The following is a 20,161-nucleotide window of genomic DNA, read 5'->3' as shown; positions in this document are numbered from 1 at the left end:
TAACTGTGTAATAACTGTGTAATAACGGCTCTGGTTCTGTTCTGGATGAGTGGAAGAAGAGAAGAAGGAAGAAGGGAGGAGGTGAAGGGCAGACGGACGGAGTGATAAACGGAGAGCTGGATTCTCACTTTATTCTCTCACCTGCTGACTCCAATTAACCACTAATCACTTCAGCTTATTCACAGACGGGCGGATCAGAACCGAACTGCCGTTAACCTTTCAGCTGATCACCGGACCGGAACCGGACCATAATCACCACACTTTCCTCACCCGGTCATCTCCAAACATTCACAGCCTATTAACGGGATCAGAACCGTGTAAAATAACACTCACGCTAACTGCTAATCGCTAATCGCTAACGGCTAATGGAGCTCACTGCCCCTCCAACCCAGGCGGCACCAACCGGATTATCACCTGTATCCAGTCTGTAATTACCGTTCACCACCAGGATCTCTTCAGGAGATCTACAGTACAGAAGGGTTTTATTAATCATTAAACTGGAGATAGTACTCAAATAAAATATAAGATAAGACAATAAAAGTAAATAAAACAATGATCTGGGACTCAGTACTCAAGTGAAATAAAATAAAAGATAAAATGGATAACAAACAAAGCAATTAGAATAAACAAAGCAATTAGAATCATTGATTATTAATGATTAATAATCAATTAATGACCCATGGGCCAGATGTGGCCTGTAAACATTAAACATCTGACCTGTGAGGTTGGTGAATGTAATAAACGATAATGAAAAAAAAAATACTTCTCTGGTGAGCTTTTGTTTACTCACGTCTCACGTGACTGTAGGCTCTCCCTATACAGGCGTTTCGTTTTTTCCCTGCTGTGTCCCAATTCACTAGCCGATGCAGTGATACTGTATTGGAGACTGACCCTGACGACACGGGTTTGATCATGCCAGAGGAGTGGTGTATTTATTTTTTCCTTTCTTCTTGGGTTTATCTGCCTCATTTTCCAAAAATAAATTTTTTTTGTGGCCATTTAGTAATGCAATACACCCGGGGAACTGTAGGTGGCGATATAGCCTATATTGCTCTATATATTGTCTTGACGTCCACAGTTCCCCTGAACTGCCACTGCTTAATAACAGTCCTTAATCTATAAACTGCATATGCTGGCTTCATCTGTAATATCTCTAAAGAAAAGATTTCTATTTTTAATCTATCTATCTATAGTAAGGACTGTTATTGAGCAGCAGAAGTTCAGGGGAAATGTGGAAGTAAAGACTGAAAAATATAGGTTATATCGCCCCCTACATGTACTGGAGTGTACTGCAATTCACCCCTAGTACTATTTGGCCCTATATTGTATTTTTTAGGGATGCATACACTCATTGAAATGTGTTAAATAACTCCCACACTCCTGCTAATCGCTAACCGCTAACAGAGCATCACCGGCTATTAACTGAGCTCACTGCCCCACCGGCCTCCACTATACCGCCCTCCACCTGGACGTGTTGATCTCAGAGACAGTGTCCCGCTCTGTCTCTTCAGGAGACCGTACGGGGCGGGGGGGGGGAGGGGGGGGGGGTGGTTGGTGTACAGGATGCCTAATAAACCGTCCCGTCAGCCGGACGTAACCTTGGCGGTTATTTAATCTCCGGCAGCACATTTCCATTTTATGTGCGGGAGGTTCATCCAATTTACCGCCTCCCAATAATAATAACGTGTCTCTGAAGGACGAGAGGATTATTCTATTAGCTTTAATGTGTCGGAGGTGCGACATCAACGCCACGTGATGTAAAACCCTTTATACTGCCTTTCCAGCAGCGATAAATACATTAATAAATATATAAAACAATAATAAATAAATAAAAGGAATACCGGCTGTACAGGCTGTTCATTTTATATCTTTTATATGGCTTAATATAATAATATTAATAAAATACTATTAGTATTGTATATTTACAGTAATATTATTTACAGAAATAAAAATAGATCTAAATGAGTAAAAACTAAAAATTACAGAAGTTACAGAAGCTGTTATGGAGAATACTGAGTACTGAGTGAATATTAAGTGAAAATGCTAAAATACAGAAAACACACACAATATAATCCAGATACAACAGTAAAAAAACTAATCATTTTAAAAATAAATAATTGGTAATTAGTAATAATAATAATAAAAGTATGTATAAAGTTCCAGATTAGCACTGTTAGCATTATTTCAGATTAGCATTGATCTAGTTTAGCATTGTTAGCATTGTTCCAGATTATCAATATTAGTATTGTTTCAGATTAGCATTGTTAGCATTGCCCCATTTTATCACTGTTAGCATTGTCCGAGATTAGCACTGCTGAGTCTTGCAGCAATCTGAGGTGTATTATTGTTTGGTTAATGTTTATATAAATATTTATATTTATATAGTTTAACACTCCATTATACCCTGATAAACTGTATGAGATGATCAATAAAAGAACCAGAGCTCAGATCAGATCCTGAGTTATTGTGTTTATCTGAGGAGAAAATGAACTGCAGTAAATAATCTGTAATTATATGAAGATAAATTAAAAGCTATTTGATTGATTTCTGTGATGATCAGATGGGGATCGATACATTCCGCCTGAGGACCAATCAGACGATCTGATCTCAGTTACAGGATGATTTAACAGGTAATTATATATCAGCGGGACTCTGCTGTTAATCCTGATATATGTTTTAATTATATTTACTGCAGTTAAAGTTTCAGATCAATAATGTAAATTAATAGTAAATAATTAAAGAGCTCTAAATGTCCGGGGAATCAGAGCGAGGAGTTTAGAGTAAATATAAACATTAACGTCCCGTTTCAGCAGAAACAGCAGGACTAAACTGAACTGTGAGATCAGGACCAATACTTTACTCACTTTACTTACAGGACTTTTATTAAAGCGATTTAATGTCCCAGAATATTTATACTTTTTTATTAAATACTCCAATAATATTACTCTGTTTAAGAGTAAAATTAGATTAGCATTGTTTTCATTGTCCCAGGTTAGCATTATTAGCATTATTCTAGAATATCACTGTTAGCATTGTTCCAGATTAGAATTGTTAGCATTTTTCCAGGTTAGCTTTGTTATCATGGTCCCAGATTATCATTTTTATCATTGTTCCCGGTTATCACTGTTAGCATTGCCCCAGGTTAGCATTTTTATCATCATCCCAGGTTAGCATTTTTATAATCGTTCCAGATTAGCATTGTTAGCATTGTCCCAGGTTATCACTGTTAGCATTATGCCAGGTTAGCATTGTTAGCAAAACCAGCTATATTCTACAGATATATTCTGTACAGTACTGTGTGTAGGACTGATTTAATGAGATAAAGAGTATAATAATACTGCTCTACTACTGTTAATGTGCAGAGCGGCCATATTGGATTCAGAACTGTTTTTTAGGATTAAAAGAATAAGCAATACAACCCTGAAACCTGAAAATTAATAAAACAATGAATGAAAAATCCCATAAAAAAAACAGGTAGTGCTGCTGTCCCATCAGTGTTGAATATAAGGAGTGAAGACAGTGATGTAACAGTTCTGAGGTTTTGGATTTGGCTTGTTTTATAGCTGTTTTAATTCTACTGGTTGATATTTCCATGTAAATAACCATCTAAAATATATTGAATTAAATGAAATTAAAGAAGGACTTCCATATACTAAACTCTTTATTCTACTACTGTATACTCTACTATACTCTACTTTACTCTACTATACTGTTTGGTACAAAACTCCTGGGTCTTGGGTGTAAAACTCAAGGTGACTCCGGTGAAACTCAAAATTCGGCTTTCTGATATTTTGAGCTAAAAATGCTCCAACTGTCAATCAAATAAAAGTGAAATCGGCTCTGTGTTCTTCTCCACTTAAAGGTTATTTACTTGTTTACAATTCTCTCCTCTACAAAACATCAGAAATAGAAAAGAACAAGGAGAATTATGGGTAAAAATCTTGAAAGCATGAATTTTCATGTGTATTATTACATCTATTTACTAGATAGAGGTAAAATTGGCGTGTGCATTATGAGAATAGCCTGTTTTTGGGCCTCATTATTATTATTTTATTATTATTATTACTGATGTGCACTCCTGATTCAGTCCTGAGGAAACACAGCAGATGCTCAGATATTTTACTGCGTGTTTGATTGAACACGTCTGACAGCAGCGTATTTTTCCGTTATTCGGGCCGGAATTCTCTGAAATATGTCGGACGTAAACGGAAAGCAGTGGACTGAAACAGTGCAGAGAAATGAGGGAATAAATGCAGTTAAATAATTCAGAAGCGTCGTCTGAGTCACACTGATAGTGTTATTAAAATCCAGACGCTGAACCGAGAGCATCGCTGTTCTCTGATCAAAGACGCCTCATTAATTGCTGCTCAACTCTTTCCAATCGGACCTCAGACCGATCCGGAGTTCTGCAGAACACCAGCGGGATCTCCTCAACCGCGGAAAAACTGAAAAAACACAAAGAGTTTCCTACAATAAAGCTTTTAATTGAAACCCTAAAATAAGAAAGGCATTCTCTATTATCTATCTAAAAGCCTTTCATGTGTTTCTTCATGACTGATAAGCAGTTCTTCAGTAGAGATCAATAGAAACGGATATACGGCGTAAAACATGAAAAAATTATAAAATCAAATCAAAAAAAGTTATCAGCAAGTATTTGAAGTGAAAATGAAGAAACAGCTATCTTTCTTCAAAGCTCTAAAAGTCTAATCTTTAAAAGAAATGAAAAAGTATTAAACTATAAAACTATTAAACTGAAACCAAATCAGAAAAAAAATAAGAGTAAAAGTTTGGACAGATCAAATAAAGCTAATTAAAATTATTCAATAATATATCAAACCAACTTATACATTTATGAACATTTAATTTATTAATAAACATCCGTTCCTGTATATCAGACCCAAAACACCTTCCAAACTCAACCAACAACAACTGATATCACCAACAAACTCTACAATACAGAGTTACTATATTCACTAATTCACTATATTTACTAATACCTTACTGTATGTTCACCATGACCAGAAGCTCCGCCCACTTCTCTACTACAATACAGAGTTACTATATTCACTAATACCACTTTACTACAACTTTACTACTGTACACAACACAAGCCTTATGTTCACCATGACCAGAAGAAAGAATAGAATAAAATAATTGGGTATCCAGTTGGTATCAGTGGAAACGTTACAGTGCTAAATGGTAAATGCTGTGTTTGTAAATGAAGGAATGGATGTACATTAATATTAAGTTAATATATTTTGAGTTCATACAGGTTTTATTTTTTAAAACTGTCCCAGTGTTTTTTGAGTTGTGTTGCACTAAACTGGAAGTTCCTGTTCTCTCTCTTTCTTCTCTTTCTCCAAAAAGAAAGTTTTGCTAGTGCCGGGTGAGGTAAAGGAGAAGTGGCTAATGAGGTATCGCTGGGAAGGAACAGGGACAGTAGGAAAAAGCCTCAGAGCGAACATGGCTGCCTCACAGAGCGGCGCGTTGGGCGGGGAAGACGGTGAACCTGTCAGCTCGGGTTTTCCTAATCAGCACTCAGCCAAATCTGTCAGCGGTAATATTCCTCACCCTCGCAATCCCGGCACTGAGCCCGTCTCCAACACACCCTCCACTCCCATCACTTCCCCTTCTACACACACTACACACACTATACACACACTATACACCCTCCCGTCACTTCTCCTTCACTACAACACACACCACCAGCCTGCAGCGCCTCCTCACACTACACACACACTATACACACTGCACTATGTACACAACTACAATTACTTTATGTACTTTAAAGTACACTGATTCCAAAATCAGCTAGTCTAGTCCCTGTAAAAGACAATTACCATATGTTTCTCACTATAAGGTGCACTTTAATTTTCCCAAAAATAATCAGAGCTGCTTATAATCCGGTGCTCCTTATGTATGAATTCTATCAGTCAGGTATTAAGGAGCAGTAAAGACACTCCACTGAAGTACAGAGTTATACAGGAGTTTCAGTTTAGTTCTCCAGCACCGAGACTGGAGCAGCATTAGCATTAGCATTAACCGCTAACTGCGCTAACCACTATTTCCCCGTTCAGACATGAATATTATTGACTTGTAGTTTTCTCCTTAACCTGGATAGCACTGCTGGAGCAGTTAGCTGCAGTGCTCGATTCATTTTAAAAGAAAGTCTTTCTTTTTATTATTATTTTTTGTTTACTTAGCTTTACTTTACTTCATTTAGGTAACTACCCCACACCACCACCCAGCAGTGAGACCTGCAGTCTTATGGTCAGAAGATCATTGGTTAATTCCATGAACTAACAGGGCATCACCAAAGTGCCACTGACAGAGGGCAGTTGTGGTTTGGAGGTTGGTGAAGTGGCTTTCTCCTTCTTTGTGACTGCAGCCAGAAGGTTGCCAGATCGAATCCCTCAATCAAGATTCAAAGATTCAGATTCAAAAGAGTTTATTGTCATGTGCACAGTAAGAAACAAGTTTCCTCGTACAATGAAATTCTTTCTTTGCTCTTCACCAAGTAAACTGCATAAAGATAAAAGTAGAAAATATACAATAAGATAGAAATAAACTAACTAAATATAAACAGGATGCAATTGAATTGCCCACCATTCTGGGCACACATGCTCACTGTTCCCAACATGTGTTCAATGCACAGATTGGAGTTCTTGTGGCTGAATGCAATCAAAATACACTTTAAATACACTTGATTTCACCATACTTTTGACTTCAACTCCAAGTATTTCCACTACAGAGTTGGATAAAACCACCAGGGTGTTCTCCAGCTCCAGTTCAGTGCTAGCTCTCAGCAGCTGTTGTCTACTAGAAGCACAAATTAGCGTGTAGAAGAGTTAGCCAGTCAGATACAGGCTAACGGTCTGCAGGAAGTGAAGTGTTAGGATGCTGATAATGAGCTAATCTGAGTCCAGAGCAGCTGGATTTATTTTACAGTGCTGGGTGTGAATTCACTCGTGACCTCCTCCTGAACCCATCACCGGTCTGAGCTCGCGTCTCCAGAGAGCAGATAGGAGATACGCTAAACCGGTATGGAGAGAAACGCCGGCACCGACTCGCTCTCCGGTACAGAGCCGACATCATTATATACTCACTTTCACTACAGCCGGCAGCACCGGCGGCACCGCGGCAGCACCGCTCAGCTCATAAAAACCCACCGGCTGATTCTAATCCCGACACAAAGCCGGTAAATAAACTTTAATGTGGGTGTAAAAATAAAAGTGTAGAATTCCTCAGGCATCACAACTCAAACAGAACCCTGTGCTCATTACAGATAACTGACTGCAGCATTGTGTTGGATGTTACCTACATACACTGCTCCATAATTACATAATCATAAAAAAGTATATGACCATATATATTCTTTTTTAGTATGTAATTTGTACAAGTTAATTATAGGAATAATAAGGCTCAAAACCTGCCTTATCCCGAGGTAAGATTCCAAAATGTGAAATATATTTTAAATATTGTAGAAATATTTTAATTTGTACTTTGCATTTCATACTATTACAATATATAGTACACTCAATAATTATTACTCAATTATTACAAAACAACAAGATAAAAAGAGCCAGACAAAAATCAGAGTAAAAAGACGAAAATATGTCATACACAAAGAAACAACACTTATAGTACGCAGCTCAACAAATAAGATGCATAAAAAACTGTGATTAAAAAGCAGCATTATTCCACCAAATATTGATTATTTCTGAACTCTTAAAACTTTATGAATATGAACTTGTTTTCTTTGCATTATTTGAGGTCTGAAAGTTCTGCATCTTTTTTGTTATTTCAGTCATTTCTCATTTTCTGTAAATAAATGCTCTAAATGAGAATATTTTTATTTGTAATTTGGGAGAAATGTTGTCTGTAGTTTATAGAATAAAACAACAATGTTCATTTTACTCGAATATAAACCTATAAAGAGTGCTCTCTTCTTTTTTTACAGAGCTGTCTATTTTAAATAATTCAGGTCAGGTAAATTTCCACAGTTAAAGGAAAGAGGAAATAACAGTCTGTAGAGTCTCTCAGGCTGCAGCTCCAGCATGACCTCTAAACTGAGCGGAGTTTAGAGTTCTGTTCGCTCATTACGGTGTTTCCTCGCCGCCGCGGAATCAGACCCGGCCCAAATGAAGCATCAGTTATGCAAATGGAGCGATTGTGTGTGAGTGGCAGGTGGTGTGGTGGAGGCGAGGACAGGCACGGGCGGGTAATCAGAACTGAAGGGGAGGCCGGGCAGCGGAACCAGCCAACCACGAAATGATTTAATTTAAGTGATGAAGGTTTGACTTTGATATGTCTGCATTTTAATAACGGGCCAGATCACCACGGGGGTTCGGCCCAGAGCAGAACTACGCTCCGACACAACTGAGACAGAACCATGTCCAACACAGCACAAACTGGTCCAACCAGACCTGACACAACCCTGCCCAACCCGGCACAAACCCGCTCAACTCGGCCCGACGCCCAACAAACCGGTCCGATCAGACCCAACACAATCCGGCCCAATCCAATCCAAACAGACCTGACACAACCTGACCCGACCTGGCACAACCAAGCCCAACCCGACACGACCCGGCCCGACACGGCACAACCTGGCATAAACCAGTCCGTCCAGACCCGACACAACCCGGCCAAATGTGACACAACCCTGCCCGAACACAACCCAACCCAAACCGACACAAACCAGCCCAACCCGGCACAACCCGACCTGGGTGACCTGCGGTTCTCCTGGTATTGTGGGGGTTTTGAGGATTAGCTAACCTTTAATGTATTCTCAGAACCTCTGCATGTCTATCTATCTATCTATCTATCTATCTATCTATCTATCTATCTATCTATCTATCTATCTATCTATCTATCTATCTATCTATCTATCTAGCTATCTGTCTGTCTGTCTGTCTGCCTGTCTCTCTGTCTCTCTGTCTGGTGATATCTCCTCGGGGTAGTTGATTGGTTTGGACCCCCGGTGGGCGGGAATGGTGGGAATGGTGGGTAATTAAGTGACGCTTTAATTTGGATGTTCTGCATCGTGTTCCTCTGAAAGCCCCGAGGAGAACCTTTGATTTGTAGCTTTTCCCTCTGAAAATTTACATATCAATCACCACAACAAACCGACTCATCATCAAACACGACACAAAGCCTCAGATCTGAACCACCAGCTGATCTTTAAGGTTTATTTTATATTAAAGATTCATCAGATGATTGTATCTTGTGATGAATTATGGGATGTCTGGACACCATGCAGTGTTTTAAAGTTCACACTGTGCAGCACATGCTCTGAACAGGGGTTTACTTACTTTAAATACACATCCTGGGTCCTAACTAACGCCCTGTGTGAGGAGCGCAGTGATGCTTATTGCTATCTTACACCCCGTCAACAGTGAAACGTACTTATTTACATACTGTAGTTCTGAATTACAGCAATAAAGAGATCATAGAATTAAAATAAGACCTAGAGGAATTTTATTTTTTACTGTTAAACTATTTAGTATTTATATTTACCTTTTGTCATTTATGCATTCTGATGCTTTTTTTCTATCTGGTCCAATGTTCATTTCTTTTTAAAAACGTGCTGATGTGGAGATACAAGGTTTTAGCAGGACATTTTCAATTCCTTGACCAACAAATCCATGACAGGGTCACATATCAACCACCCAGCCTCCATGGGGAAGAGCAAAAGTCATGGTACACCATGACCCAACCTCATCTACCATGTACTACAACAATAATAAAGAGAGGGAGAAAAGAGAAAGAGACAGAGAGAGAAAAAAGAGAGAGAGAAAAAAGAGAGAGAGAGAAAAGAGAGGGGAAGTAAGAGAGGGAATAATAGATAAATGATGGGGGGGGGGTGTCTGCTGCTGGCGGTCAGGTACGTTTTAAATCCGGCTTCATCAGCGGCGACTTCCCGTCCGACCCTCTCGACAGAACCGGCTCTCGCACGTAATCACACACATGATTGCAGGGAGCGTTGTGGAAGGGGCACCGTGCCGCCATCGCGCCGCCATCGCGCCGAGATGCCATAAATTAAGTGGAGTTGATGTGGCAGCGCGACTCTTGTAAACACATTTATCTGAGCGCACAATTCATTCTGTTAACGCGAGTCGTGTTAAATGCCAAGAGCCGCTTTAAATGCCAGATTCCATTATTTGATTTATGCATCAGCGTCGACACTCACAACTCCTTCATATTCGCCCCCTCTCGCGCCCCGCCGCCCTCGCGCCCGCCGCCCCCGCCAGCGCGCCCCGCTTCCCTTTATTCTAGCTGAAGTTAAATATAGCTGTCAAGGACGCGAAAATGGCTCTGAAAGCGCCGTCAGAACGCCGGGGTCCGCTCTCGCGTCAGCCGTCAGCCGGCCAATTACTCAAAAAGGAATTTCAAAGGTCGCCTTTTAACACGCCGCACCCGCGCTCGCGCCGGCCTCTTACAGCACCACCGCGAGACTCTTACAAACTCCTACCAGAGCAGCTTTAACTGCTGCCAGATGAGTGCCATCTTTACACCATCTCCCCACTCAGTGCTATTCCAGCTACACTTTTCACACTTTTCACCAGCGCTCATCATACTCTGGCTATACTCTGGTGATGCTCTATATTTTGCTGAGGAAAGCTGTGGAAAGCTGTGGAAGGCTGTGGAAGGCTGTGGAAGGCTGTGGAAAGCTGTGGAAGGCTGTGGAAGGGCTGTGCAAAGCTGTGGAAGGGCTGTGGAAGGCTGTGGAGGGCTGTGGAAGGGCTGTGGAGGGCTGTGGAAAGCTGTGGAAGGCTGTGGAAGGCTGTGGAAGGGCTGTGTAAAGCTGTGTAAAGGCTGTGTAAAGCTGTGTAAGGGCTGTAGAAAGTTGTGGAAGGATGTGAAAGGCTGTGGAAAGCTGTGGAAAGCTGTGTAAGGGCTGTGGAAAGCTGTGGAAGGCTGTGGAAGGGCTGTGGAGGGCTGTGGAAGGCTGTGGAAGGGCTGTGGAAGGCTGTGGAAGGGCTGTGCAAAGCTGTGGAAGGGCTGTGGAAGGCTGTGGAAAGCTGTGGAAGGCTGTGGAAGGGCTGTGCAAAGCTGTGGAAGGCTGTGGAAGGGCTGTGGAGGGCTGTGTAAGGGCTGTGGAGGGCTGTGGAAAGCTGTGGAAGGCTGTGGAAGGCTGTGGAAGGGCTGTGTAAAGCTGTGTAAAGGCTGTGTAAAGCTGTGTAAGGGCTGTAGAAAGTTGTGGAAGGATGTGAAAGGCTGTGGAAAGCTGTGGAAAGCTGTGTAAGGGCTGTGGAAAGCTGTGGAAGGCTGTGGAAGGGCTGTGGAGGGCTGTGGAAGGCTGTGGAAGGGCTGTGGAAGGCTGTGGAAGGGCTGTGTAAAGCTGTGTAAGGGCTGTAGAAAGCTGTGGAAGGCTGTGTAAGGGCTGTGGAAAGCTGTGGAAAGCTGTGTAAGGGCTGTGGAAGGCTGTGGAAGGCTGTGTAAAGGCTGTGTAAAGGCTGTGTAAGGCTGTGGAAGGCGGTGTTAGCGCTGTGGAAAGCTGTGGAAAGCTGTGGAAAGCTGTGTAAGAGCTCTGGAAAGCTGTGCTGTAATGTTGCAGGTTTAGATAACAGTGGAATTAGAGAGGAACCCTGGAGGTCTGGCAGCATATCAGCTGTTCTGCAGACGATTCGCCTGCAGCCAGAGCTTCCCAACCAATAACAGACCTCCCACCCAACCAGCACCACCTTCCGCATTAGCGCTACAGCTAACACACACATAGAAGAGGGTAATAACAGAATATTAGAGGTATATACAGTATATAGTCTGAGAGCAGGTTTATACATGACCAGTCCATTTGTCTTTAGCTGTGACTGTATACGGGTACGGAGGTGAAATAGATATTAAAAAAAAACACAAATTTTAATAAATTCTACAGCTCAATATCTAATTTTATATTGTTGTGATCTGCTGGTGTTCTCCAGACATTCATTATCATTTTTTTTTCTAGCTTTTCTAAGCTTTCCTCACAACCTCACACATACATGATCCTGCGATGTAAGATTACATTACATTACTGTAAAAATAGTAAATAAAACCATATAGATTTTAATCTTTGAGTCCATTTTAAAGCTTGTCGTGTATAACTGATCCTGCACAGTTTGCTGAACTGAGTAAACAAACAGTTTTAAACCGTAATAACTGATTTTATAATATTAATATTTACATTACATCCCAAAAGTAGAGCTATCACACCACATGACCAAAATTTTTTTTACAAAAATGCATTAAATAATAGATTCAGACTTCCACAACACTCTTTAATTTAACTGAGGGACTTTTATAAGTGTTTATAAGAGTATTTATCATTAACAGTACATTTACGTTGCCTTGCATAAGTTGCGTGAATGACTTCTCTTAAAACCAATTTACAAAACTTAAATTTTTTTATAATAGAAGATAATGGAAAATTGGCGTTTATGGATCTCTGTGTCCGTGTTTTAAATTTCCAATAGATTTTAGATGGAAGTAAACATGTGTTTGCAATATATTATTGATATGTGGCGTCAAATATGGATACTTTTATTGAAACATAGACGCTCTAAACTCTAAACTCCCTCTAAAAGACTTGGCGCCCTCATTTAGGTAGCTTACTGAAGTTGCTGCTTCATTACTCCACATGGTGGCGCTATGAATACTGAATAAATGTATGAATAAATCCATAATAGCTGTTTTTTTATATTTATTAGTGTTTTATTCTCTTTAGTAACACAGATGCTGTTATGTATCGTAGGGTATGGTCTTATGATATATCGAGTATCTCAGGATCGCAGTATCGTGATATCACCGTTGCCATGGTAAACACCTAGCATTGCGTAATAAAGGGGCGGAGCTTCAGGTGGAGCATAAGTGTGTTATTGGTCAGTAGGATCAACAGGTCCAGCTGGGAGCCGGACGCTGCTCATCTAATCCCTCCTTTACTCCAAACATCTGCTGGACAACAGGTCCCCCAACCCCCCCTCCCAGACCATCTGCTCCCTCACACACACACACACACACACACACACACACACACACACACACACACACACACACACTATACACACTCACACACTCACACACACACACACTCGCCCCCCACTTTACCCTGTATCTAAAACTCTCTGCATTGTTAATGAGGAGCCGACAGCTTGCAGGCATGCAGTTCGAGTGTGTGTGTGTGTGTGTGTGTGTGTGTGTGTGTGTGTGTGTGGGTTGGGGGGCGGAGTTACCTAATTACACCCCCAGGCCTTCAATACAGCTCAACCACAGAGAGAGAGCAGTGGGATGAATAGGCCTCTCAAACACACACACACACACACACACTGATACACTTTCATTTATACAATGTGAGTATATGGGTCAAGACACACATATATATAATCACTATCACACAACCACCTTAAATTATATGAAACCACCTTAAACCACATTAAACCACATTAAACCACCTTAAACTACATTAAACTACAAATAAATCACCTTAAACCACCTTAAACTACATTGAACCACCTTAATTTACTCTAAACTACATTTAACCACCCTAAACCACTTTAAACCACCTTAAACTACATTAAACCACCTTCAACTACATTAAACCACATTAAACCACCTTCAACTACAAATAAATAACCTTGAATTACATTACACCACCTTGATTTACCTTAAACTACATTAAACCCCCCCAAAAAACTTTATTTTTCATTTGCGTATTACACTATATATATATATATATGGTGTCACTTATCAACTAATTAATCAATCACTTTTTTTGATCCTTTTGATTGTTACCGAGATAGCGATGAACGTCTGACTGTTGGTGTCTGTCTAGGTTGTATTCAGTCAGTGGAGCTCCTGTGTTTTCTGTTACCAAGATAAACAAGATAAAACTCCAGAAATGTACCTGAACACACCTCATTTCCAGAACACCACGCCCATCAGTGTAGATATATTCAGAAGATCTGCTGCTGTTTAAACCAGGCAGGAGGAAGGAGGGAAAATAGACTGTTGGTGGGGGGCAAGATAGATATGAGCATCACAATGCACATTGTACAGGCTAATGGCTAATGCTAGCTGATTGTGTGGCGGGGTGGTAAGGGCCTAAAATAAAATATAGAAAACTAAAGCAGTAAAATCACCCCCCACTGTAGGAGCACTCCAGAGTGATTTCTGAAAGAGTCGAGGTCTAAATCACAGTGTCCTGCAGAGACACCAGCGGGACGGAGGGACGGGATGGAGGGACGGAGCGGAGGGACGGGGCGGAGGGACAGGATGAAGGGACGGGACGCCAGAGAGATTACGAACTGCGGTTATTTGTTTGTAAATGTGGGCGGCGTCCGTCTGCCATCAACATCACTGTACCTCACAGCCTGAGACACTTATTAATATAAATATATATATAGAGCGAACTGAGAGAGAGAAAGAGAGAGAGAGAAAGAAAGAAAGTTATTTGATTGCAAGTTATTTTTCCACATATGTTTTTATTTAACAACATTAAATAATAAGATTTTTGTTACAGTGCTTTAAGCCTCAAAGTCACAGAACTACAGGAAGTACATATTGTACATAATAATGTACATGTAATAATGAAGTGTTCCCTCACTTAGAGGACAGCTTGGGGTAAATTGTGAGGTGCTATCTTATGAGTGAGGTTGATTAAACACCTCAGTGTGATGAGTGTTCTCATCGAAAGGCCAGGCGACAAGGGACTCAAGCGACAGAAACCCACACTCGATGCAGGAGCACCACCCAGCATCATCCAACATCATCCAGCATCATCCAACATCCTCCAGCATCATCCAGCATCATCCAACATCATTTAGCATCATCCAACATCATCCAACATCATCTAGCATCATCCAACATCATACAACATCATCCAACATCATCCAACATCATCCAATATCATCCAACATAATCCAGCATCATCCAACATCATCCAAAACATCACCCAGCATCATCCAACATCATCCAATATCATCCAACATAATCCAGCATCATCCAACATCATCCAAAACATCATCCAGCACCATCCAGCATCATCCAACATCACCCAGCATCATCCAACATCATCCAACATCATCCAACATCATCCAGCATCATCCAACATCATCCAACATAATCCAGCATCATCCAACATCATCCAAAACATCATCCAGCACCATCCAGCATCATCCAACATCACCCAGCATCATCCAACATCATCCAACATCATCCAACATCATCCAGCATCATCCAACATCATCCAACATTATCCAGCATCATCCAACATCATCCAAAACATCATCCAGCACCATCCAGCATCATCCAACATCACCCAGCATCATCCAACATCATCCAACATCATCCAACATCATCCAGCATCATCCAACATCATCCAACATTATCCAGCATCATCCAACATCATCCAAAACATCATCCAGCACCATCCAACATCATCCAGCATCATCCAACATCATCCAAAACATCATCCAGCACCATCCAACATCATCCAGCATCATCCAACATCATCCAGCATCATCCAACATCATCCAGCATCATCCAACATCATCCAACATCATCCAACATCATCCAGCATCATCCAACATCATCCAACATCATCCAACATTATCCAGCATCATCCAACATCATCCAAAACATCATCCAGCACCATCCAGCATCATCCAACATCATCCAACATCATCCAACATCATCCAACATCATCCAGCATCATCCAACATCATCCAACATTATCCAGCATCATCCAACATCATCCAAAACATCATCCAGCACCATCCAACATCATCCAGCATCATCCAACATCATCCAAAACATCATCCAGCACCATCCAACATCATCCAGCATCATCCAACATCATCCAGCATCATCCAACATCATCCAACATCATCCAACATCATCCAGCATCATCCAACATCATCCAACATCATCCAACATTATCCAGCATCATCCAACATCATCCAAAACATCATCCAGCACCATCCAGCATCATCCAACATCATCCAACATCATCCAACATCATCCAGCATCATCCAACATCATCCAACATTATCCAGCATCATCCAACATCATCCAAAACATCATCCAGCACCATCCAACATCATCCAACATCATCCAACATCATCCAACATCATCCAACATCATCCAGCATCATCCAACATCATCCAACATCATCCAGCATCATCCAACATCATCCAACATTATCCAGCATCATCCAACATCATCCAAAACATCATCCAGCACCATCCAGCATCATCCAACATCATCCAACATCATCCAACATCATCCAACATCATCCAGCATCATCCAACATTATCCAACATTATCCAGCATCATCCAACATCATCCAAAACATCATCCAGCACCATCCAACATCATCCAGCATCATCCACCATCATCCAAAACATCATCCAGCACCATCCAACATCATCCAGCATCATCCAACATCATCCAGCATCATCCAACATCATCCAACATCATCCAACATCATCCAGCATCATCCAACATCATCCAACATCATCCAACATTATCCAGCATCATCCAACATCATCCAAAACATCATCCAGCACCATCCAGCATCATCCAACATCATCCAACATCATCCAACATCATCCAGCATCATCCAACATCATCCAACATTATCCAGCATCATCCAACATCATCCAAAACATCATCCAGCACCATCCAACATCATCCAACATCATCCAACATCATCCAACATCATCCAGCATCATCCAACATCATCCAACATCATCCAGCATCATCCAACATCATCCAACATTATCCAGCATCATCCAACATCATCCAAAACATCATCCAGCACCATCCAGCATCATCCAACATCATCCAACATCATCCAACATCATCCAACATCATCCAGCATCATCCAACATTATCCAACATTATCCAGCATCATCCAACATCATCCAAAACATCATCCAGCACCATCCAACATCATCCAGCATCATCCACCATCATCCAAAACATCATCCAGCACCATCCAACATCATCCAGCATCATCCAACATCATCCAGCATCATCCAACATCATCCAACATCATCCAACATCATCCAGCATCATCCAACATCATCCAACATCATCCAACATTATCCAGCATCATCCAACATCATCCAAAACATCATCCAGCACCATCCAGCATCATCCAACATCATCCAACATCATCCAACATCATCCAGCATCATCCAACATCATCCAACATTATCCAGCATCATCCAACATCATCCAAAACATCATCCAGCACCATCCAACATCATCCAGCATCATCCAACATCATCCAAAACATCATCCAGCACCATCCAACATCATCCAGCATCATCCAACATCATCCAGCATCATCCAACATTATCCAGCATCATCCAACATCATCCAAAACATCATCCAGCACCATCCAACATCATCCAGCATCATCCAACATCATCCAACATCATCCAACATCATCCAACATCATCCAGCACCATCCAACATCATCCAGCATCATCCAACATCATCCAACATCATCCAACATTATCCAGCATCATCCAACATAATCCAAAACATCATCCAGCATCATCCAACATTATCCAGCATCATCCATCATCATTCAACATCATCCAGCATCATCCAGCATCATCCAACATAATCCAACATCATCCAAAACATCATCCAGCACCATCCAACATCATCCAGCATCATCCAACATCATCCAACATCACCCAGCATCATCCAACATCATCCAACATCATCCAAAACATCATCCAGCACCATCCAGCATCATCCAACATCACCCAGCATCATCCAACATCATCCAACATCATCCAACATCATCCAGCATCATCCAACATCATCCAACATTATCCAGCATCATCCAACATCATCCAAAACATCATCCAGCACCATCCAGCATCATCCAACATCACCCAGCATCATCCAACATCATCCAGCATCATCCAACATCATCCAACATTATCCAGCATCATCCAACATCATCCAAAACATCATCCAGCACCATCCAACATCATCCAGCATCATCCAACATCATCCAAAACATCATCCAGCACCATCCAACATCATCCAGCATCATCCAACATCATCCAACATCATCCAGCACCATCCAACATCATCCAGCATCATCCAACATCATCCAACATCATCCAACATTATCCAGCATCATCCAACATCATCCAAAACATCATCCAGCACCATCCAACATCATCCAACATTATCCAGCATCATCCAACATCATCCAAAACATCATCCAGCACCATCCAGCATCATCCAACATCACCCAGCATCATCCAACATCATCCAGCATCATCCAACATCATCCAACATTATCCAGCATCATCCAACATCATCCAAAACATCATCCAGCACCATCCAACATCATCCAGCATCATCCAACATCATCCAACATCATCCAGCACCATCCAACATCATCCAGCATCATCCAACATCATCCAACATCATCCAACATTATCCAGCATCATCCAACATCATCCAAAACATCATCCAGCACCATCCAACATCATCCAGCATCATCCAACATCATCCAACATCATCCAACATTATCCAGCATCATCCAGCATCATCCAGCATCATCCAACATCATCCAACATACAAGTATTGGGAAGCTGGAGCAGCAGGAGTCTTAATACTTTTGGCCATGTACAGCTCATCAAACCAAACTGAACTGCTTGAATTTTTACACCAGGAGTAAAGCAGCATAAAGTTATCCAAAAGCAGTGTGTAAGACTGGTGGAGAAGAACATGATGCCAAGATGCATGAAAAAACTGTGATTAAAAACCAGGATTATTCCACCAAATATTGATTATTTCTGAACTCTTAAAACTTAAAAGAGAGAGAAAAACGTAAAACTTTATGAATATGAACTTGTTTTCTTTGCATTATTTGAGGTCTGAAAGTTCTGCATCTTTTTTGTTATTTCAGTCATTTCTCATTTTCTGTAAATAAATGCTCTAAATGAGAATATTTTTATTTGTAATTTGGGAGAAATGTTGTCTGTAGTTTATAGAATAAAACAACAATGTTCATTTTACTCAAACATAAACCTATAAATAGCTAAATCAGAGAAACTGATTCAGAAACTGAAGTGATCTTTTCACTTTTTATAGAGCTGTTTATGGTGTATTAAGGGTATATTAGGATGAAATGGTATAAATGTTTGTTCAATATCAGAACCTGGTACCGGTCCAGTCCAAAACACTGTAGTCCAACAATACCATTGTGTGTGAAATGGCAAAAGTATTGGGACAGGGAATAGTATGGGGTCCCATGATTTTTGCCATGCCCCATGGAACCTAAAGAACGCATGTTGCTGAGCGTTTTTCACAAAGACAATTGGAACCAGACGCAGCCGGTAGCGATCATCACGAAATACACACACACACACACACACTCGCGCGCGCGCGCGCAGGTTGTAGGTAAGGTGAGAGGTGCTGAACTCACGCGCTGCTGCTGCTGAGCGCTCTGCGCGCGGCGATGCTGGCGATGATGACGCTCTCCGGGCGGGGCGTGGTTACGGCTCTGCACGCGCCTCTCCAAAACTTCTCCAGGAGCTGCTTCTGACCCTGCAGCACGGTGGCCATGGCAACAGCCCCGCGCCCGCGCGCAGGGGGCAACGGCGGACCGGAGCACGGGGGACTAGAGCGCGCGCACGGGAGCTGTCCCGGTGCTGAAGCCCAGCAGCACGTGCCTCCTACTGCTGCTCCTACTGAGCGCGCGCGACTCTGTGTGTGTGTGTGTGTATTGTGTGTGTGTGTGTGAGAGAGAGAGATAGTGTGAGCGCGCGTGCTGTGTAAGCTGTTGCGGGCAGTGCGCGCGCGGGAGAGTGTGTGTGTGTGTGGGGGGGTCCAGCTGATGGAGGCTGGTTTTGTCAGGAGCAGCCAGTGACGTAGAAAAGGAGGTGGGGTCAGACACACACACACACACACACACACACTTTTTTATACACACACACACACTATACACACATTATACACACACACACACACACACACACACACACACACACATAAACACAAATACACACAGTGTCTCTCTCAGTATATCTCTCTGTCTCTCTCTTTCTATTTGTATATCTCTCTTTGTATAGTTCTCTCTCTCTCTCTCTCTCTCTCTCTCTCTCTCTCTCTCTCTCTCTCTCTCTCTCTCTCTCTCTGTTCGTTTCTC

The 20,161-nt window shown here is 41.6% G+C and overlaps 1 protein-coding gene across 1 annotated transcript in view; it reads right to left on the bottom strand.

Annotated features, from left to right (window-relative positions):
* srrm4 (serine/arginine repetitive matrix 4) overlaps positions 1-19,830 on the bottom strand; it is a 66,592-nt gene extending 46,762 nt beyond the window's left edge. Inside the window, exon 1 of the mRNA XM_022664678.2 lies at positions 19,439-19,830. Within this exon, the coding sequence (XP_022520399.2) occupies positions 19,439-19,578 (140 nt within the window). The 5' untranslated portion in view covers positions 19,579-19,830. The remainder of the gene's footprint in view (positions 1-19,438) is intronic.
* Between the last annotated feature and the right edge of the window lie 331 nt (positions 19,831-20,161).

The sequence above is a fragment of the Astyanax mexicanus genome, chromosome 22, assembly GCF_023375975.1.
Source record: "Astyanax mexicanus isolate ESR-SI-001 chromosome 22, AstMex3_surface, whole genome shotgun sequence".
Taxonomy (NCBI): domain Eukaryota; kingdom Metazoa; phylum Chordata; class Actinopteri; order Characiformes; family Acestrorhamphidae; genus Astyanax; species Astyanax mexicanus.
Note: the sequence above shows the minus strand (reverse complement) of the source record. Positions and strands in the feature narration are given on the sequence as shown.